The sequence below is a fragment of the Psammomys obesus genome, unplaced genomic scaffold, assembly GCF_907164565.1.
Source record: "Psammomys obesus unplaced genomic scaffold, mPsaObe1.curated_primary_1811, whole genome shotgun sequence".
In the NCBI taxonomy this organism is placed as follows: domain Eukaryota; kingdom Metazoa; phylum Chordata; class Mammalia; order Rodentia; family Muridae; genus Psammomys; species Psammomys obesus.
In genome coordinates this window covers 82,278-103,581 of record NW_026594322.1, presented here as the reverse complement: position 1 = coordinate 103,581, position 21,304 = coordinate 82,278, and the positions used below count along the sequence as shown (strand labels likewise).

General features: G+C 50.2%; 3 protein-coding genes across 4 annotated transcripts; all 3 read right to left on the bottom strand.

Annotated features, from left to right (window-relative positions):
* Positions 1-3,507: 3,507 nt before the first annotated feature.
* On the bottom strand, positions 3,508-5,056 carry Rpp25l (ribonuclease P/MRP subunit p25 like). Its single transcript, XM_055618648.1, has 2 exons — positions 4,965-5,056; positions 3,508-4,318 (listed from the first exon to the last, which is right to left on the bottom strand). The coding sequence occupies exons 1-2, from the start codon at positions 4,989-4,991 to the stop codon at positions 3,788-3,790; spliced, it is 558 nt and encodes a 185-aa protein (XP_055474623.1). The 5' UTR covers positions 4,992-5,056; the 3' UTR covers positions 3,508-3,787.
* Positions 5,057-6,269: 1,213 nt separating this feature from the next.
* Dctn3 (dynactin subunit 3) lies at positions 6,270-14,033 on the bottom strand. The gene is made up of 7 exons (XM_055618636.1): positions 13,849-14,033; positions 12,120-12,204; positions 11,190-11,276; positions 8,518-8,601; positions 7,559-7,617; positions 6,746-6,805; positions 6,270-6,588 (listed from the first exon to the last, which is right to left on the bottom strand). Exons 1-7 carry the CDS (start codon positions 13,942-13,944, stop codon positions 6,499-6,501), a joined length of 561 nt encoding a protein of 186 aa, XP_055474611.1. The 5' UTR covers positions 13,945-14,033; the 3' UTR covers positions 6,270-6,498.
* Positions 14,034-14,648: 615 nt separating this feature from the next.
* Arid3c (AT-rich interaction domain 3C) lies at positions 14,649-20,914 on the bottom strand. 2 transcript variants are annotated; one of them, XM_055618642.1, is made up of 7 exons: positions 20,603-20,914; positions 18,908-18,980; positions 17,021-17,204; positions 16,606-16,895; positions 15,884-16,066; positions 15,576-15,665; positions 14,649-15,141 (listed from the first exon to the last, which is right to left on the bottom strand). In XM_055618642.1, the coding sequence occupies exons 1-7, from the start codon at positions 20,912-20,914 to the stop codon at positions 15,041-15,043; spliced, it is 1,233 nt and encodes a 410-aa protein (XP_055474617.1). In that variant the 3' UTR covers positions 14,649-15,040. The 2 variants fall into 2 exon arrangements, with proteins under 2 accessions (XP_055474617.1, XP_055474618.1); XM_055618643.1 differs by lacking the exon at positions 15,884-16,066.
* Positions 20,915-21,304: the final 390 nt, after the last annotated feature.

The following is a 21,304-nucleotide window of genomic DNA, read 5'->3' as shown; positions in this document are numbered from 1 at the left end:
AGGGCCAAGAGAGCAGGGAATGAGAGTCAGATGTAGGGGTGCCCAAGCCCTTGGTGGCTCAACCTTCATCCCTTCATTGAATGATTATTGAACATCTACTGTGTGCAAGTCATGCTCAAGATTCTTAGCTTACTTCAGTGAATAAAGGAGACTCTGCCTATTTGGAACCCAACATTCTCCAGGAGACAACAAACAAGTTTTATTTCATTTATACTTTAAGACATTTTGTGTATGGATATTCTGTTTGCATATTATGTGTGCTACATGCATGCCTGGTGCCTGAGGAAGCCAGAGGTGCGTGAGGGAAACTCTACAGCTGGAGTTATAGATGCCTGGAAGCCAACCAACCATAGCAGTTACTAGGGATCAAAGCTGAGTGCTCTTTCCCACTGAGCCTCCTCTCCAGGTTCCCCAAATACTATTTTAAATAAGCAAATTATATTTAGAAGGTAAAAAATGCATGACATGGGGCTGGAGAGATGGCTCAGCTGTTCTGCCAGAGGTCCTGAGTAAAATTCCCAGCAACCACATGGTGGTTCAACCATCATCTGTACTGAAATCTGATTCCCTCTTTTGCTGTGCATGAAAAGTGTTCATATACATAAAATAAGTAAATATTTTTAAAAAGGCATGACAAAGAGGGGCCTGGGCTGTGGTAAGTATGACACCTAAGTTCAATCCCCAGGTCCCACTCTTGCAAGTTGTCCTCCACTTATGAGCTGTGGCATATGCACGCCCACAAACCCAATAAACAAAACAGAAAGACACCTTTTGAACTCTAGAACTCCCATCTGCTGTTGTAAACTACTCAGTTTGTGGCACTGTGTCCCAACAGCCCATGAAACTAACACTTCCTTATTACTGTTTTCTGACCTCTCATATCCTGCCTGCACCTCCACACCATCTGCCTGCTTGACCTCATCTCTTCCCTCCTGTTACAGGAAGTCATCTTGTGCCTATTTTTTTTTTTAAATACTTTTTTTAAGTTTGTGTATGTACAACTTGAGGGAGTTGGTTTTCTTTTCTACCTGTGTTCTGGGGGTTGAACTCAAGTTAAGCTGACAATAGTTTATCCTCCGAGCTGAGCCATCTCACCGACCCCTGCTCCTACTTAATTTTTAATTTGTTTTTACTGTATTGCTGCATGTATGCCTGTGAACCACGTGTGCCTGGTGCCTGCCAAGGTCAGAGGAGGGTATCAGATGCCCTGGGACTGGAGTTACAGGCAGCCATGAGTTGCCATGTGAGTCCTAGGAATTGAACAAGTACTTTTTTCCTTTTCTTACTTATTTTGTCTGCTTGTACATCTGCACATCAGAAGAGTGCATCAGATCTCATGAGGCTATAGTTAAAGATGATTGTAAACTGCCATGTAGCTGCTAGGAATTGAACCTGAGTCCTCTGGAAAGGCAACTAGAGCTCTTAGCTGCTGAGCCATCTCTCTGGCCCCAGAACAAGTGCTTTTCACCGCTGGGCCAATGACCCTGTCCCCTACTCCAACTTTTTGAAAGGGATGTCCCCATATCTCCTTGCTTCTATAAAGCATTATGGAAGAAGCCACACCACAGTGGATTAAGAAGTGGGAAAGAATCATGTGCTCTCAGGCTCTCTCCTAAGACTGAGCATCCATTCTCACTTCCAAGGCTTCATCTCTTCTCTCCTAAGCATCCCTCCTGGAGATGCCAGAGCCAGGCAGAGGCTCTAGTGGGAAAAGGTTAGGGAAAGTACCCCAGATCCCGTCCTCCCAAGGGATTCTGACCACAGGTGTTTGCCTTCACATCCCTTTCCAATTATTTTGGAAATCTCAGATGATTTCCAATTAAGCCCAGTTGGTTTTGCAGAGCTCACAAGACATTGTACTGAATCACCCCTCCAGCATGAGTTACTGGGTTATATGATTCAAAAAAAATTTTTTTATTTACTTTTAAATTAATTCATTAATTTTTATATGCATTGGTGTTTTGCCTGCATGTCTGTCTGTGTGTGCATGAGATCAGATCCCCTGGAACTGGAGTTACAGACAGTTGTGGGTTGCCACGTGGGTGCTTGGGAATTTAACCACTGAGTCACTTCTCCCGCCTCTAGGTGTGATATCTTTAACCTGGCCAAAGCAAAGTGATCAAGATGAGATGCTAGATCAAAAATTATCAATAACCTATAAGGTAATGTGGCCCAAAGTTCTGAAGACTCAGTGACTCTGAGAACGCTGACAGCAAAATATACACAAGAAATTCAGAGACGGGCATGGAGACACACTTGTGATGGAGCAGCAGGTAGGAGAGGAAAATGGAGGTCAGGCAGCTACTGGCAGAACACGTCACAGCAGCCTAGCTGTCTTCAGAGCTGTTACATGTCTCATCTCTCTAAGGCCTGCCAGAGGGGCTGCTTTCTCAGTTCTCCCAGGGTCCTGAGTCCTCATCACCTATCCCTTCCTCTCTCTGAGGGATGGCCTTCCTTGGAAAGCAAAGGATGCAGTTACAGTTCAAGGCACACCCTGATGGCCTTATGGTCACTCATGCCACTCAGCCTATCTCAGGTCCTGGAGTTCCCCAACTCTTCTTGCCTGGTCTGAGAGAAAAAATTACTCAACACCTTCAACTTCCTGGGTCCTGCTACAGCAAAGAACTGAGAGGAGCCCCGACTTTATTTTCTCATAATTGGACATCCAGGTTACTAGACACACTGGAGAAAATCTTGATTCTCAGAAAGTGGAGTTGATCGATTCTTTGTTTTTCAAGACAGAGTTTCTCTGTGTAGCCATGGCTCTCCTGGAACTCGCTCTGTAGACCAGGCTGGCTTCAAACTCACAGAGATCAGCCTGCCTCTGCCTCCTGAGTGCTGGGATTAAAGGGGACCGCCACCACCGCCTGGCAAGTTGACTGATTCTTAAAACAACTGCTGCTTACAATCCCACTCTCCTGCCTGGGGCCACGTGACTACCAAACCAATCACTCTCTAAGATACCTGGGTAAATCTGAACCAAAGGCCAAAGTGAGGCAGAAAAAAACAGCAATGGGGAAAAAAGGCAAGAATGCAACTTTAAAGTAGGCAAGAATGTCTACTTTAAAGCCAAGAAACCAGCTTGTTTATAAACTGAAGTTACTTACATTTTATAGCGCCAGGTGCTCAGGTGGTATCTGAGTGTCAATGTACACATCTCTTTATTACAAATCTAATGATCTAAGGAGGTTATACGCACGCACTTTACGGAGGAGAGCACTAAGGCCCAGGGAAGGAACTTTATCCAAAACCACAAAACAGTAACTTGGGAGTAGAACCAGGATTAAAACCCTGACAGGCCACTATACTAAAAGATATGCCAGAGACGGGAGAAATGCCTGAGCTGGCACAGCCCCAAACCAGCTTAAAGCAGGTGGCAAAAAGCCATCCAGTAACTTTTTTTGATACTAGATGCATCCAGCCTACCCCTTTCTGCTTCTAGCCCATGAGCTCCAGGGGAAAAGGTGAGGACCCCACTCCTTCAGTCCCACTTACAGGCAGCCAAACAAAGGGGCACAGCCTTTATTTTCCTTCCCTAGACAGATGTCAGAAAAGGCAAGTCAAAAATAGTGTAGACAGAGACCGAGTAAGCCCTCCTCAAGCAGTCTCTAACATAGCATTGGCCCACACCTGTCAGTCTTCCACAGCAATCTCATCCCACATTCCAGCACAGAGGCAAGGCAGGCCTTCTGTGGGCTCAGGCCTTGCTGGCATGTTGAGCAGTCATAAGCACTTCTTAGAGAAGGCACAGATATTCAGTTCTCAGGTAGTCAGGCTCAGCAGGTCTTCAGGACCGGGTGTCCCGAGCCCTTCTTCGGGGTCTGGGACCACAGCTGGAACTAGGTATGGAGCCCAGGCCAGGGGGTGCGCCTGGAGGTTGGTAGCCACATTCACTGGGGTCCAAGGGGTCCCGACTGAGCAGTACCCACACTGCAGGCACATGGCGTCGAACTGTGAGGGGGTCTAGGCCTGTGTCTGGTGCGGTTGGAACCCAGCTGTCCTCAGTTTGCAGGAACCTAAGCTTGGTGAGCTGGTGCAGGCCCGGAACCCGCCGTTTGACAATCTCTGCGCAGCTGACAGCCTTTCCAGCAGCCCGGCCAGAACCTGAGAACACCACGTGCCTTGTGCTTCCCCCTTCCAACCGACCCAGCGCCAGGCCTAGCAGGTTTCGGATTTTGCTCCCATCTCGGACTCGCATTTCCAGAGTGTTAGGAGGTAGCTGTGGCATTGGTGAAGACGCTGGGAGCTCTACAGAGCCAGCCCTCCGGTAGTGTTCCATTCTGCTCGCGCGGCCTCGGTGAATTTTTCTTGCTAAGTACTGCGAGAAAGGGTCAAATGAATGGCTGGAATATGACCAGGTCCATCCTCCATCACCCCTCTAGGTATGATCCTGTTCCTCACCACGGACGGGGATTTCACACCTCCCACCCCCTCCAGCATCTCAATACTGGGGTAAGAATTATCCTTTTAGACCCCTTTCTAAATATTTTCACAACTCTCAAACACCAACAGAACCAATCCCCCACCCCAACCAGGCTCTCTGGGACAGGGCCGTGCTCACCATCTCACACTCCTCCACGCTAGGCCCCAGACCCCTCACCCGCAGCTCAGTAAGAACAAGCGGGCTCTCCTCACTAGGCTTCTAAGGACTCGGCCGAGGCTCCCTCACTTTCCTGCTTCCAGAGAATAGAACCAAGACTCCTGGTCCCAGACTTCCCGGGGCACAGCCACGAGCCCTCACAAAGTACTCCCTAAGGTAAGGTAGGACGCGGCCCGCCCACGGGCCCTCCGCCCGGAAGAGCAGACCTCATTCCTAGGTTAAGATTGCCAAGGCTGGCTGGGGAATCTGTGAGTGAGAACTCGCACTGAGAGCTGCTCGGACCACTCGTGGGCCGCTGTCCCAGGCAGCAGGCAACCCCCTTCCCCAGCTCTGAGTCTTCACGCCCCTGAGATTTGGCTCCTACCTCGGCACCCAGTCCGCGTTCGACCATCAGCGAGCAGCCAAGATGGCGCGCAGCCCGGGGGCGCGCGAGGCCGCGGGGCCGCGCACGCAGGGGGCGGGGCGTGAGGGAGACCCGGGCTGCGGCTCGGCTCAGCGGAACCAGTGCCGGCAACTCGCCGGCCTCAAGCTGCCCGTGCGGTGATGCCGGAGCACACCAGTCCCTGCAGAGGGCTCAGCCCGGGAGAGGAACGGCTGTCGGCGGAGTCCCGCGCCTGAAGAATGTGGATGGATGGCGCGTCACCTGTTGACACAGCGCAGCAGCTAAGGTGAAAGCCACTGGTGGATACACGCAGGTGAGCCCCTCAGTTACCGGGTCTGAGCTTTGCCCTCACCCTGCGGCCCTGGACAACCCAGGCGGTCTTCAGTAGGGACCAAGCCAAAGCTTGTGCATTAACTCCTTGGCCCGGAGGATTGGCGTACAGGCTGGGTGGATCCGGTATGCTGGGGACCCTGGGAAGGGGCTGTACTCTGTCATCACAGCGCTTCGACACGGGGTCATGCCCACAGAGCCTAGTCTAGTGTCCAGAGCAAAATAGGCTCTCCAATATTTGTCCAATGATATGTTAACTACCCAAACGTCAAGAATTGAGAAGAGATGGCAGAAAGTTGGTAGAAACTGCTAGGAAGTTTTGAAGAAGAGCAGGCAACTCTTCAGGTGGAGTAGTCTAGGATGATTGCCACTTTGAGGTCAGCTTGGGCATGCTGTATTTTGGATGCTAACAGCAGTACAAGCTGGGTGGTCTACAGGCAGTTGAAGGAGCCGAGGCACTGCCCCAGACCACAAGAGGGCAGCATACACTTCACGGAGGGCCGTGCTTGAACTGTTAACTTCCTGCATTCCCATCAAGGTCCCCTGCTCCCCCTTCCCTCCCCAGATCCTAAAATTTCCTTTATCCAAACCTCGTGGGCTCCTCCTCTGGCTACTAGGATAGACACAAGGCTGTGCTGCCTTGGCTCTGAGTGTCCCTGCTTGCTCCTCCATGACCATCCAGCAGCCCACCTGGTAGGATCCCCCCTTTCCTGGTTGTCCCCAAAACTTATGCAGGGATTAGATGACCCTACCGGTGTCCTCCTTACCTACCATAAGATCTGATATTTAGAGGGTAGCTGGCAAACGTGGGATAAATAAATCTACCATGCCCCACTGTCAATCAGATGGTATGAGAGCTCTCTCTCAGCAAGCCAGACCACAGGGCTGACAGCCCTCCCCTTCACCACTCTGATCCCCACAGCCATGCCATGCTGGATCAGCAAGCCAACACACTCCTTTAGTGGTCTCTATAGTTTATTGTCACTGGAATAAATACACTGATGGAGAGTGCAAATGACAACTCTAAGGTAAACTCCATCTCTGACCTCAGAGCCCCCAGCTGAACGCAGATAGGCAGTATTTAAATTCAGTAAATACACAGCTGTCTCTGCCTTCTAAAGACAGGTTGGCCCAGGGCCCTGGGGACTGCCTGCCTTTCCCTGGTGGTGGGCATGGTGTGCAACTGTCATTCTTCTGCTGGCTTCACTTGCTTGGCGGTCTCTAGTTGGCAGAGTAGCTCATCCCACTGCACAAACTGCTTGGAGAGAAGCATTGTCTGTTGACAAGTCAAGGTGACAACAGGAGTCTGAATGAAGTGGAGATTTAGCCCAAAGGGTTGGAAGGGAGAAGAGGATGGGGTGAGAGCACATTAGGGGTAGGAGAAACAGGCTTTAGGAGAATACCCATTAAGGACCATGAAGCTCAAAAGATACAGTCTTGTTATACTCTTCCAGGAGAGCCTTGGACTCCTCAGTGATCTCCACACACTGGTCCTGAAAGCCAAAGTATATCTCAGGAGTTGAATAAAGCCCTATCCTGCCTCATTCTAAAACAAAAACAAACAAAAAAAAAAAAAACTTCCATCCAAACCTAGAAAATAAACTAGAGTAAAAGGAGCCAACTGCAAAAGAGGCCCTTTCAATCCTAGGCCAGCAGCGCAAAGACCAAGGAGAGGTGCGGTTCCTGCTCATTAACACTCTCTCCTCTTCTGTCACTATGTTCTCTAAGGACTTACTTGTTTTTATTTTATGTGTATGTGTATTTTGCCTGTATGCAGGCTCACCATGTGTATGCAGTACCCAAAGATGCCAGAGGAGAGCGTCAGATCCCTCTGAAGCTACAGAGGTTGGTTGTTAGTGGCCATGTGGGTGTTGGGGACTGAACCCAGACCTTCAGCAAGAGGAGCAGGTCACTTTAAGGACCCAGCCATGTCTCCAGCTTCTCAGTCCATATTTCTAAACAGTCTTTACCTTGAGAAAGGATATTTCACCCATAGTCAAGAGCAAATTCCCAGGGATTATTAGGTACCTCTCAACTCCAACGTTGTAGTATCTCAGAAAAGCTTTGTTCTGGAGGGCAAGAAACCTGGATGTGACCTAGGCAAGTCCTTTCCCCTCTCTGGAAATAGAGGATAAACCTCCACATTTCACCCACCAACAACACAAGGGTCTAGGGCCTTTCTAGTGTCAGCGGATGTGATGTCTCGTCATCTTTACCTTGCCTTCCAGCCCTCTCTCCTTCCATACCTGCTGCTGGATATGGATCTGGGCCAAGCGCTGCAGGTGGGCAGCATGCTCAGGAACGGCTGGAAAACAACACACACCGCCTGATGCTTGCACCCTCCCCCGGGACTGCTCAATAGTCTATTAGGTCTTCGGCAAGATTAGAGTATTGAGTAGACAAGCAAAACAAACGGCAGGCTTCATCGACCACTGTAGCTGGAGGCGGTGCTGGGGCTCCCTGCCTACCCCAGCCTTACTCCAAGACCAATGGGATGGGGGGAGAATAGACGACAGAACCTCTAAATATTAAAAACTAAATCCTTAGTATTTCTTGCTATGAGCAGGAAATACTAAAGAAACTTTTACTTACTACAGGCTCTGCCCCTTTGCTCTCAATCCAGCAGGCCTAGCTTCCTGGCCTAAGAGACAGGGAGCTTAGGTGAAATTGAGTACCCAAGTCCTACACTAGCCCCTTAGGCTCCCATACTGAGAGCTTTGCCCACCGTGCTCTGCCTGCAAGCAGGTAGTTGATCAGGGCAAGGAGGAGGAGCTCAGAGAAATACCTCTAGAGACAGACAAGATGGATATCTGGATTCAATTAAAGCCACTGCCTGCTTGTCAAAGCCCAGATCCAGGGACTCTTTTAACACTGCAGCAGGAGAAATTCTCTCGCTTGTCACGAGCTCTGACAATAAAATGTGGGCTCTGCAGTATCCTGAAGGAGAGGCACTCGGGGGCAGGTAGAAAGCAGTAGGAATCTCTGGAGCTGGGACTGCTAGTTGGGACTGCTCCTGTTCTTAGACCCAAATTGCCTGAGGTCCTGGATCTATGTTCTTACTTGGGAATTTTAACCACAGTCAGGCAGTGGGTACCCACAGGAAAGGAAAACAACAGGGGGCAGAGCCAGCATTAGCACGGGAGGTCTTGGCCCCACCAGTCACTTCCCCAAGCATGAGAGTGGAGCGGCAAGCCCAGAGGGGTACCTTTGATAGAAGCACTGTCCAGCACGGGCACCAGGGTGTTCACTTGTTCCAAGAGTGCTACCTGGGAGAGGATAAACTGCTCCTCTGAAGCACAAAGACAAAATGAGAGCAGTGAAGCAGCCAAGGACATTGCTACACCTGTATACAGAGCTACGCACCAGCAGGCAGAACATGGACCTCAGAGCTCTGAGCAACAACTGTGCCCACTGGCCCCTGCCCTAGGTGTACACTCCCACCCTGCCCAGCCTTTCCTTCAGGCATCTGTCTGACCCATCCCAAGGCCTAAGGAGCATCTCAATCTCTACAAATCCCCACTTTCAAGTTTGAGCTCCAGATCCTGTCAATAACTCAGCAAGTGTTCCTGGCCCAAAAAATACTTCAGACTTGGCTTCCCTGAGCTGAGGGCCCCAGGAAAGGTCCAGTAGAGGAGACATGTGGCAGGCCGTATCTGACGAGTTCTGCTCACTGGCTCTCACAGGCACAGATAATTACAAATGACAGGGGAGCTGAGACAGAGTGGGAGAGGCCAGTGTGGACAGCAGTAGGCTCTAGGTTCTTCATGTGCAAGGGGTTCTGGTGCACTGAAATCCACAGAGTAGAAGGTTGTCATGTGTAAATGAATGGAGGAAGATACACCTGGCAGTCAGAAAGAATTCACTGACCTGGCTGGGGAGGCAGGTCTAGTAGACTGAAAGGCTAAAGTACTAGATTTTATCTTAGTAAGGAGAAGACACTGGGGTTCCTGAGCAGGCTAAGTGATATGATGGAAGATGTGAAAACATTTGGAAAGGAAGAAAAGATGATTCAGGAGACTATACAATTGTCTGTGTGCAAGTAGACTCTGACTTTCCGAGGCAGAGCATGGGAAGGGATGGGGAGGCTGGAAGAGCCCCTGAACTTGGAGTCTGAGCCACGGTCATGGGTCTAGGCCCCTTTGGGACCTCTGAGCACCCCTCCCAGCAGGAGCTGCCCCTCCTCCCTAGTCCTCAGTGTCAGACAGCCATCATTCTCCCAGGCAGGTTCTTAAAGGACAACCACCTACTTATTTTCAGGAGGACAGAGACTTTCTCGTTCACTACTGTACATCTTGACCCCAGAATAAAGCCTGGTTCATATGATCAGTAAATGTTTTCTGTTTTCCTTTACATTTTTTCCTTTTCTTTTCCTTTTGTGAGACAGGATCATGTTATGTTGACCCAGGCTAGCCTTGAACTTGTAATCCTGTTGCCTCAGCCTCCCAAGTACTTAGGACTTAGGACACATGCCCACAGTACTCAGCCTGGTATCTTCTGGATGAATAAATAAATTCAGGTACTCAGAAAACTCTACCAGCAGAATGACAGACTGACTAGAATCTCTTCCAAGGATGCTGAAGTCCCAGAAAGATGCTGAGCTTTCAGTGAGAGCCCCTATCTTCCATAATGGCAAACATAAGGGAAGGAGAAAAGGAACCTACTATATGTTCTCTAGATCTTTTAGGACATAAGTAGTGGAGCTGGAGAGATGGCTCAGCATCTAAGAGCATCCTGTTCCTCCAGACACCAGAGTTCAGTTTCCAGTACCCAGGCTCACAACGACTTTTAACTCCAGCTCCAGGGAGATACGGCAACTCTGATGTCTGTGGACATCTGCACTCATGTGCACATACCTGTATTCAAACACACATGTACACATGGTAATAATAATAATAAAATACTACACATGGTAATAAAAAATAATCTAGCTGGGTGCAATGGCGCATGCCTCTGGAGGCAGAGGCAGGCGGATCTCTGTGTGTTCGAGGCCAGCCTGGTCTACAAAGTGAGTCTAGGACAGCCAGGGCTACACAGAGAAAACCTGTCTCAAAAAAAAAAAAAAAAAAAAAAAAAAAGAAAGAAAAAAGAAAAAGAAAAACTTCAGTTCACTGACAAGAAGTTGCTCCTTTGGCCACATATATGTGAATTTACAAGGGTGATATTCTAAGAGTGACACCAAGGGAATAGGTACTGTTCAAAGAACACCCTGTGTTTTCATGGCAAAACGGGGAGAGCCACAGAGTCACTTGGCATACTGCTGGCGCTGTTATAGACAGTCAAGGGCAAACTTCTTGCCAAGAGAATTCCTGTGTGACCTGCATATGCAGCATTCTAAGAGCTGAGACAGCTTCCTGCAATGAGTGAAGGGAAATGATCAGAAGAGGGAAGTCAGAGAAGGGCACCTGTGTTTAACTGAAACATTGGGTTCAACACCCACAGAAGCTAGACATGGTCTTGAAAAACCAAAAAAAAAACAAAACAAAACAAACAAAAGGAAGCACTATAAAAACACAAAAGATGAAACTCATGCCAACATTCTCCGTTCTCTTGAATGACAATGTTCTTTGTGCCTGCTCCTTCTGACAAGATCCTCTGCCTCGTAAGTATCATGACAGATTCTAAAGGAAAATCCTACAGATGGGTCTTCGAGAATACTGAAGTAGGGTCCATATGCTTGGCACTGCAGCTGGCCCAGAGGTATACACTGTGCCCATGCTGACTATAAAACTCACAGGACCAGGTTGGGCCCCAGTCAGGAGCCAGGCCAGAATCCAGGCAGTTGACAGGCTCTGTGTATAACAGGCCAGAGAGGGAAGCTGCTACTGTGACCGCCTCCTCCACAACTGCCAGCTTGTGCACACGTAAGTCTGGCGTTACCTGCTAGGATGAACTGCAGCTTTGAGGCCTCGGGAATGGCGATGCGACCCATGTACTCGGGATCCAGGTATTTGATCAGGTCTTCAACTAGCAAAGGAGGACGGGAAAAAACAATAGTTAAAAATGTGACCTTACAAAGGTAGTTTGGAGATAGCAAAATGGTTAAGCAGGTAAAGGTAATTGCTGCCAAATATGATGATCTGAGTTTGATCCCTGGAACCTCCATGATGAAAGAAGAACTGATTCCCATAGGTTATCTCTAACCAAATACTCAAATACACACACAGAAAAATAAATGTTTTTTTTTAAATTAAATGCGTTTGGGGTGCTCATCTTCGGAGAAATTCTTGAATTATGCTCTGACCACACAGTGCTGGATCAGTAGCAGCCGCTGAGTCCTGTTCTCTACTCCCCAGATTATTCACATCATACAAGACTGTCATCTGCTGACTGGCCTCATGCTTTGGGCCCTCACATACAAGTGCCACCACTCATGGCCCCCTCCCTCAGTACTCCCACTGACCTATTCTCACCAAGGTAGACGGCACCTTTCAATTCAATACCACAGGACAAGTTTCTACTCACTGAGAAAGTTACTAGCTACAGTAATGTTAAATGTTTGGCTAAATCAACACTGGGATGCTAAGTGATCCTTTTCCTTCTCAACCTCGCCTAGAGAAATGTCATACCCTATCCCCATCTACCACCAAAGGAAGCTTTGAGGAAGAACTTTCAGCTCACAGTTCTGAACAATGGGCACAGGCGTGGGGTTTATCCACAAGAAAGCACTCCCAATATGCTGCGCCAGCAATAAAATGGCTTCTATCCTCAAGAGGTATTCCAGTGACATACTGCTCAAGGGCAGGGACAGGCTGCAGGGGCCACGGACACAGGAGGCAGTGCGACGAGGCCCCCAATAGGAATACTCACTCTTTTTGTAGAGAATCTTCACCCTCTCCCTCTTACTGGCAATGTTCCCTAAAGCCACCTGCACCTTGACCAGGCCATCAGCCACCTAAAAGGAAGCAGAGGTCAATTCCAAGGTATATCACTTGGCTTAAGACACAGAAGAACCTGGACATGGTGGCTTTAATCCCAGCACTGCAGAAGCAGAGACAGGCAGATCTCTGTGATTTTGAGGCCATCCTGGTTTACATGACAAGTTTTAGGGCAGCCAAGGCTACTTAATAAAGACACTGCCACACACACACACACACACACACACACACACACACACACACACCTGGAAAAACCCTCTTTTCTCTATAGAGTTTCAAGCCTTTGAATTCCAATAATTTAGGTTGGCCTCCTCTTGTATTATAGAAGGTACACTTCACCTTTAGGAACTCTTTAATGTGACAGGAAAGGGAATGAATCATGTTCTCCTTTGCAGGATGGCGGTGGGAGTGTTTGTCTGTTTGGGGAGATAGTGAACTAATTTAGGGCTTAATGGGCACCCTTACATACTATATATTTCCTTAAGCCCTGTGTTTGGACATGAAATATGCAAATATCCTCACCCAGATCTTCTTTAGCTCAGGGCTGGAGAACAGAGCGGCTAGTCTATCTCTAGCCCCATCCCCTCTACTAATAGTACAGGAGATGAAAGACTCCATGGTCTCAAGGACAACGCAATTCCCATGTAGAGGAGACAGTAGAAAATTGGCTTAGGGCACGGGCAGGGTACAGTTAAGAGTTAAGGGTCTGGGCTTGAGACACCTGTAGGATATCCTAATGGACAAGACCAATAGGTAAACATCAATTAGGTCCTCAGAATAGAAAAATCTGGAACAGAGATGCATGCTGGAGGCATAAGGACATGAAATGCGTACTGAAACTATGGAAGTGAGTGAGCTTGCCTGGGGCTTAAGAGTACAATGTTACAACAGTCAAGGGTCAGCTAAAAGGTTGTGACTGAGGAATGAGTTCACTCAAGGTTTTTGTTTTCGTAAAGGTGAAGAACACTAATATTCAAGGGACTAAAGAATCAGGGGAGGCACACAAGACAGACAGTAGCAGCCAAAGATAAAAGGAAAACCAGGATAAGTTGGTTCTCAAAATGGAACACAATCTGCTGGTGACACTTTTACAAAGAGTACACAGACATCATTACCTCTGATGTACTTAGTTCCAGCTTCCTGACACCACCGGAAGCTCTCCAGTAAATGGTTTCTACACCGTAAAAAGGGATTTGAGTGCACCTACGCTTTTTGCCAAAACTCAGACGTTATGTCCGTCCACATCTGAACACCTAGGACTCAATTCCTAACCTTCCTTATCTGGGCATGCTCAACCTCACCTCTCACCCCTTCAAGCCTTCTGTATCCACCTGTGCTCAGACTCCTCTAGGGCTCCTGTCCCCGCGCAATTAATTTCGCAACACTCCACAGCAGACTTCAGCTTACTAAAACTCCCATCAATCAGTGTTTGAATGTGTCTGGTCTCCTTAGCACGCCTGTGAGCACAAGGGTGGAGTTTTAGTAAAAGCTGTCACCGAGGCCATCTCAAACAGGCTTAAGCATCCGCCCTCCCATCCCAATGCCCTCGGGGACGGACCCCGAGGGTCCGATTTGTTCCAGGAGGTCCTGGATCTTATTTCAAAGGCTGGGTTGACCTCCTGTCCTGCCCTAGAAACGGATCAGTGGGCCGGACCGCTCACCTTTCTGGAGCCTCGGGTCCCACCCGGTCCGTACACCCAGCGCTCCAGCTCCTCCACTCGGGACTGTAGCCGCTGCACGTCCGTCAGAGCCGCCATCGCTCGGGCCGCAGCCTTCCGAAACTGTCAGAGGGTGGGACGTCCGCCCAAATAAGAAGACTGGTCAATCGGAGAGCGCCAGTGCGCTTTGCAGGAAGTGACGTCACTATTTAGTCTGGATGTCGGAAGTGACCACACCGACGGCAACGCTATCTAGTTACCTAGGTAACGATCTGAGTCTTGGCCCCATCCTGGTGTCCAAGCCTGGTTGTCAAAACTTTTAGTGTTCTAATTCCAGGATAGAGTCTTTTCCACCCCATTCCCTGAGAGTGCGCGTGTAAATACGCGTTTGAAAACCGACTATTCCAAGATAGGCTAATACCCATAGATCAGCAGCAGCTTCCTGAGGGACATATCATAAATTTTTGGAATCTTTTAAAGTTCAACTGAATTACACGTAAGCTTCCTGTTGTCAGGACTTACACTCAAACAGTCTGATTTGAGGCCCTGCTTTGTCTGGTGGTACCAGGAGAGAAAGGAGAGATAGGAGGATGATGCAAATTTGAGAACACAGCTGCCCTACACAGAGAATTCAAGACCAGTCAGGGAACAACATAGGGAGAGCTTGCTTCCCCCCCCCCCCAAAAAAAAGTGCTCTTCTATTTTCACAGAGGTTTGCTCTTCTGCCTTCCACTTGGACAGCTCAGTGTAGTCTGTGTAGCCCTCCCAGACCCAAGGCACAGAGGAGGCACAGGAAACGGAGGAAGCACAGCTTTATTTTCCAGATGCAACCCAAAGGACAGCTTCACATTCAAATTCAATCCTCCACCTGCCTCTGAGAAAGGAGAATTGACTCATAGAGGTAGAATACCAAAGATGACACTGTCACAGGGGTGGGTCACATGAGAGGGTGATAGGGGTTATTGAGGGAAGAGCTCTTTGGTAGATGCTGCTGGACTAGCTAGGGACTTGGTGTCCTCCTTTTACAGTGAGGTAGGTGGAACATAAGAAACCCCTTTGGTGTGGAGGCGGCATGCTGACATCTCCCAGGACTGGATCCTAGATTGGGCATCACATCCTCAAGGAATCAAGGTGGGACGGTACCTTTTCTCCCCTCAGCAACGATACTGGGACTCTTAGCTCTCAGCAGCTGCTTTCAGGGCAAGGTGTTGGAAGGGGGGCCTGTAGAGGGTGGGGGTGGGGGATTGGTTGGATACAAGGACGCTGGCACAGGCTGGCGACGAGCAAAGAGGATACCTAATAAAGGATGAAGAGATAGTAAAAATGCAAACACAAACAGGAGAATGTGAGACCCCAAACAAACAAACAAAGGGTGAACAAAAGTGGATTCTTAGAGAACTGCACACATCCCTGGCCACACACAACTGATGGCCATCCCCCTGGTTAGCGCCTTTGTCAATGCTGATACCCGTAAGTGGGTACACAATAAATACTGATGCTCACAGACCCATGACAAAGCAGATGTCTCACGGCGACCATGCTGCATGGACCACGCAGGTACCCCATGCCATGTAGAAATACTCTTTGACATGTTTTAGTGTAGCAATGCTCTAAGGCCCCATGCAAGATCAGCTACCCCTGATGCTCATGCTAGTAGAGAAAACCTAAAATCCCCATGCCAGTCTAAATCCCAACGTCATGCCAGTGTAGACAGCCTGTGGTACCCGTACCAGTGTAGACCACCCCATTGATCTCTAGCGCCATGTTGATACTGCTGATGCCACTGCCTGCCAGACGGAGGGGCCCATCCAATCGCTCTTCTGTCCAGAAGGAGGCAGGGAAGTCACATTTTGGAGTATCAGATTTCACACTTAGACTCCTCCCTTAGTCCTACAGCTAGCCTCCCATTTCACTTGAACCCCATACCATAATTATGTGGGTGTCTATAGAGGGATCTGTCTACCACCTCCAACGTCCGTCCGTCAGGTGAAGAGCCTGACACAAGTCCAAAGCCCTTCACTGGCAAGCCCTTCCTCACCCCTCAGGGGAGCCTTGCCACGGGGCAGGAAACTGGGGGGTGCCCTCAGCCGAGGGGGATCCAGGGGGCCCATCAGCACAGCCCTCTTCTCTGGAGGTTCTTCTGGTGCCAGCTTCTCCTGGGCAGCCTCCAAGGCAAAGCCCACAGGAAGCGCCAGACGCGGGGGTGGAATTCCGCTCTCCTCTGGGGAAAAAACAAAGCAACGACAAAACAGGCCACTCAGCTCCTTTGGTCTAACTAATACGTGTTTGCATTTGATTCTCCCCTAGGCCTGGAACCAAAAGAGGTCACTCAGACTGATAAACCAGGTTCAGTCTCTCCTCCCTTCCAGAGACTCTGGCTTAAAGATGTGGAGAAAAAAGGGCCAGCACATAGGTGTAGGCTGGTTTAGGTCAGAAAATGTGCAAGCTTACCTTGCTCTTTGTTGTTAAATAAGTCACAGGAGGAGCAAATTACATCCAAATGGGATCCCTTTGTGGACAGCAGTGAAATGAAGCTGCTTTGGGTGAAGGACCTTCTCCCGAACCTTAGACCCACAGGTCTCATGGCTTTCTTGACCTCAAAGCTCAGGACTACTTAGAGATTTCATAAGCCCTGAGCCCCATCAGATCGTGCTGCTCTCATATCGCATTGCCTTCCACGCCTGGGTCCCTACATTTTAATATTCCCTGTGCATAGATCTCAGAGACTTCATCCCCAAACTCCTCCCTCTCTCCTCGCACCTTTCTTTACAGGGTTTGGGCTCAGTTGAGCGCAAGCGTGAGCCGGCAAGCCAGAGGTGGAACCCTGGGCGGGACTTGGGCAGCTGGGGCTCGCGGCTGGGGCGGGGCCGTGACTCGAGGCGGGGCCGGGAGCGCCCCGAGGCGTGGGCCCGGCTAAGCTGAAGAGCGGGACCGTGGTGTAAGCCTGGCGACGGCCCTCACGCCGGTTGCTGTCTATGGCGGCCTGGAGCTCCCCTGGGGAACTGAGTGCCCGCGTCTCGCACTCGTACGGGTACAGATACTTCATGTACCTAAGGACAGACAGATCGGGGGGAGGAGGGTGGACCCAGCCCCTGCCCCGCCCCGTCCGTCACTCCCGCGCTCCACCCTGTCCCTCTGGCTCTGCCCCAGTGTCCGCGCCCTCTGCTGTCCTCACTGGGTGCGGAGGGTGAAGGCGGCAGAGGTGATGGTGGTGGGCAAGCTGAGGCCGCGTGTGACTTCTCGCCATACTTTTCGGTTGATGACCTCCACTAGGCCGCCCTTGGCTGTCACCAAGCGAAACAATGCATACAGGTCCAGCACCTGTTTCGCCATGATGGGCACCCGATTCACTGGCGTCCCTGGTGTGAAGTGGGTAGAAAGTCAGGACACTGAGATTAGGTCTCGTCCAAGGTCATCTCAGGGGACTAAAGGGTATCTTCATGAGGCTTAGGTAAGAACAGGACCACGAAAGGATTGCAGAGGAGGGGTGGGATTATAGGCAGAGACACTCCCCCATCCCTGCTTTGTAGCAGGAAGGACAGGAGACTAAGACAAGAAATCAGCTAAGTTTTCCTGTAAAGGGCCAGAAGGTAAATATTTAGACTTTGTGGCACAAAAGCTGCCTGTTCCAAATACCCAACTCTGCAATTGTATCTGAGAACAGCCTTAGCAAAGAGGGTGGGCATGACTGTGCTCCAGTGAAACTTTATTCACAGACCCTGAAATTACAGTCTCACAGCCTGTAAATGTTATGGCTGTTTCAACACTATTTTCCAAATGCGTAAAAATGGAAAACCATTCTAATCTACCAGAGAGCTGGATTCACCTGACAGCTTTACTTTGCTGACTGTAAGAAGGACTTCTGTTTGTGCTGAAGAGCCATACTCCCCCAAAGCAGCAGCCCCAAAGGCCGCAGGAAGCCAGGAGACAGCGGGTGCATAAGAATCTGATCCTGCCCGGGCCAGCCAACTCCTCAAACCTAGCCACCCCCGCCAGCCAGTCCTGACAAAGGGGCCTGTCTGAGCTGAGCGATGGGCCCCAGTTAATTCCTTACCGATCCCAGCCCCTTCCACCGGTGCCTTTGGACCCGAACAATTAGCTGCGGCCTGATTAATGGGGGGAAATTATCGGCCCCGTGAGACCTCCTCCCCCTGCAGCTGAGTAGAGGGAGGCAGAGCTCGGGTGTGGGCAAGGCTGTCAGGCCACCCTACCCCATCACCAGGAGAGAGAAGGTCCTCAGGAAGGCGAAGCGTAGGGACACTAGTACTACCATGGCCAGGTCTCCTTGGGGAACAAGAAAGCCTGGGGTCCTCACCCAGGGCTCTTGGAAAGGATGGGACCAGAAAAGGTTGCTGAGTTGAGGCTGGGGCCTGTATTGGGAGGGGAGCAGTGCAGCCAGTTAATTAGCAGCTTATCAGCCTGCACTCGGAGTGAGTTAATTAGCTTTGTAGAGAGAGATAATGAGTCAGTGTGCAGTCCCATGAATCTGGGGAGAAGCAGAAGTGATGGACTGCTGCCCACCGTCATTCCTCCTCGACCCCTTCTGCATGCTTTCAACACTGAGATTTTCTTGAGAGGAATTCCTTCTCCAAGACCCAACTCACATGGCCACAGCCCATCATTTGGGAAAGCTTTCCTTCAGTCGAATCCTATTCCTTCCTGCTGCAGGACAGGGAGGGAGTGCCCTGGGCTAACGCAAAAGGAAATGAAGGAGCGACAGGGCTGGAGGAAGGGCACCTGGTATACCACCAAGGCATCTCTGTTGGCCCTAAGTCCTGGGGCCCTCCTGTCTCGGGCCAGTCCTGACCAGCTCTCACTCCCACCCTCCCAATTGATCTCACACTCATTAACCTGCCCATGGGTTGGTCACTAATTAATCCCTGGTGGAGAAGGGGGGGAAGGGTCAGAGGTTAAAGATGCTATTGAGGGCCGAAAGGACAAGGTGCCACCTCAGGCCTCTGCAGGGAGGACCTCACCTGGGGACTATGCCCTGAGGTTTTCCTTCCTCAAACCCAGTCAATAGGAGAAATATCTGGATATGTCCCCACATCATTTTACTCACCCCTCTTCTGCATGAAGCTAAACAGGTCATCCAGAAATTCCTTTCTCTTGGGGTCCGCATCGAGTTCATACAGCTGGGGAAGGACCAAGGTCATTCTCCAGCCCCACTGGCCCCCTAACCCCTGGAGCCCCAATTCAGGTGATACTCTGGACACAAGTATTTGGTGAAAGGATGAATGGAGTCTGATGTGAATTCTCTGGCACCAGACCCACCCCCAGGAGCAGGCAGGGTGCCTTGACCTAATATATTCAAGAGGTGTATCCTAGCTAGTGAGTGGTACCCTAGGCAGCGCAAACCTTGCAGTCGGCAAATATGAGGAAAAAAGTGAGGAAGCAGGAAGGTACTTGAGTGGCTCAGCCTGCTGTCAGGACAGTCTTGGCCATCCTGAGGAGAGAAGCCAGGCTGGGGCTGTGCTCCACTCTTAGGAGACAATGGGTGTCTGAGACACTTATTCATTCCCTTTAACTTGTATAAGGGCTTTATGCAGTTCATATCCTTTGGGGCTAACTAAGGTTAGTTCAAGCAGGAAGGATCCTGGGGAACTCCTTATAGGCGCCATCTTGTCTAATCTCCTCCCAGAGGTGGTTACAGTGTCTATAATCACACAAGCGCTGGCCACACGACACACAGGAGCTGAGACGTCAGAACATGAGGACTCTATTGGTCATCCCCCCTCCAACATCACCTCCTAAATCTAAAACGAACAGTTCCAGAGTAATGGAGTCCAGAGTAACAGTTTCCCAGCCTCAGCTTGCTATGAGTCACACATGTAAGTAACACTCCAGCCCTCAATAATAACCTTGTAAAATCCTCCCATGATTGTCAAACCCCAGAGGCTCACACACATGAAGCCACACACACATGACCCAGAACTCTAAGTCTCACACCATTGTAGGTACATGTTCTCAGTCGTAAGCCCAGAACAGTGCCCTGGGGAAACAGCCACTAGAGTGTCACATTCCTGGTCTTACACCGACAGGACACTAGCTACAGATTAGCACTTCTAGAAAATACCCCCAAACTAACACCCTATGAATAACACCACTAGAATGGCACAGCTGGAAATAAAAGCCCTGAGTAACACCATGGTGACAGCCTGGCCTACTGTCCCTAGTCTGGAAGGGTTCAGATTAAGGTCATGTACATAAAGATTTGTGCCCAGTTTGCATGGTGGGGGCTTCAGTAACACTGCAGCTGAGGTGGCCAGCAAGGCTGGGGACTGACACCCCTGGAATTTAGGTCAGGAGGAGAACTAGATGGTAGAGTGTGTGGCAGGAACGAGGATGGGTGCCCATTTGCAGAAGCAGCAGCAACCTCTATTCTCCTTCCAAAGACTGTAGACACACTGAGACAGTCCCTTTGGTGCTTGTAACTTATGTGAGAGGATAGATGGGGTAGTGTTGCCATGGATTCCTCAGACTCCAGATCCCTTTCCCTCAATACCCTTACACCTATCCTATCCCCTTTCAAACTCACCAAGGGCCTCCATTCAGTTACCACGTTTCTGGGATCTCCTATACCTCCTAATAAATTCCTGTGTACTCCCTACATTTGTGGGTGTCTTTCCTGACCCATCTCTATCCAGCCACCTTTCTCTCTCTAGGCCTCTGTTTTTACATCCTGCAGAGGGTGGTAGGGATTTCTCCCTTTGCCAGAGGGAGAAAGGCAGCCTGGCAGTGGGGGAAGAGGTCCTACCTGCTTGAACTGCTCCTCATAGGTCCACTCATGTGCTTGAGTTCCAGGGGGCTGGCTGGAAGATGCGTTGGGACATCGGGTTCCTGGATGTCTCTCCTCAGCCGCCTCCTCTTCTGCCAAGGGTGCCACTCCCTCCTCATCTTCTTCAGCCTCCTCCTCTTCTTCAGCCCCAATCACCCCCAAGGCCCCCTCAGGAGCCTGTAGGGTCCGGGTGTCAAGCAGAGGAGGCTGTGGAAGCGGTAGTCGAGGAGGGGCCGAGGGCCCCACCCCTTGGGCCAGCCTTGCTGCCTGCTGCCTCTGCAGGGCCTCCATTACAGCTTCCAGGCGCAGTCCCCCTGCTGGGGGGGCTCCTGGTACCAGGCGGGGCCCTGAGGAGAGGGCCGTCTGTGGGGGAGGGAATTATGGGTGCTGGGCCTTGCTGTACCCACACCCTACAACACGGGGAGATGCGCATGGATTCAGAGACATACATGGAGTTACAAGGAAAGGACAAATGGATCGTGTGAACAGAGACAGAGGGAGAGAAGAAGCGAAAGAGACAGAGACCAGACATGGGGTGTGTGTGTCAGAAATGGCCAGGAACTGAGGCCAGAGAGAGGGCAAGAAAATTGGAAAGAGTACCAGAAAGCAAGGAGGAATGGTGCAGGGAGATGTGACACACACACACACACACACACACACACACACACACACACACACACA

Excerpts from the sequence above, each read along its gene's own strand:
- Arid3c (XM_055618642.1), bottom strand. The coding sequence starts at position 20,914 with ATGGAGGCCCTGCAGAGGCAGCAGGCAGCAAGGCTGGCCCAAGGGGTG. Across the intron at positions 17,205-18,907 it reads TAGCTTCATGCAGAAGAGGG|GGACGCCAGTGAATCGGGTG; the intron begins GTGAGTAAAATG and ends ACTTCACACCAG. Across the intron at positions 15,142-15,575 it reads CAATGGGGTGGTCTACACTG|GTATCCTCTTTGCTCGTCGC; the intron begins GTACGGGTACCA and ends ATCCTTTATTAG.
- Rpp25l (XM_055618648.1), bottom strand. The coding sequence starts at position 4,991 with ATGGTCGAACGCGGACTGGGTGCCGAG. Across the intron at positions 4,319-4,964 it reads AACGCGGACTGGGTGCCGAG|TACTTAGCAAGAAAAATTCA; the intron begins GTAGGAGCCAAA and ends CCTTTCTCGCAG.
- Dctn3 (XM_055618636.1), bottom strand. The coding sequence starts at position 13,944 with ATGGCGGCTCTGACGGACGTGCAGCGGCTACAGTCCCGAGTGGAGGAG. Across the intron at positions 8,602-11,189 it reads GCTGCAGTTCATCCTAGCAG|AGGAGCAGTTTATCCTCTCC; the intron begins GTAACGCCAGAC and ends TTTGTGCTTCAG. Across the intron at positions 6,806-7,558 it reads AGATCCATATCCAGCAGCAG|GACCAGTGTGTGGAGATCAC; the intron begins GTATGGAAGGAG and ends TTTGGCTTTCAG.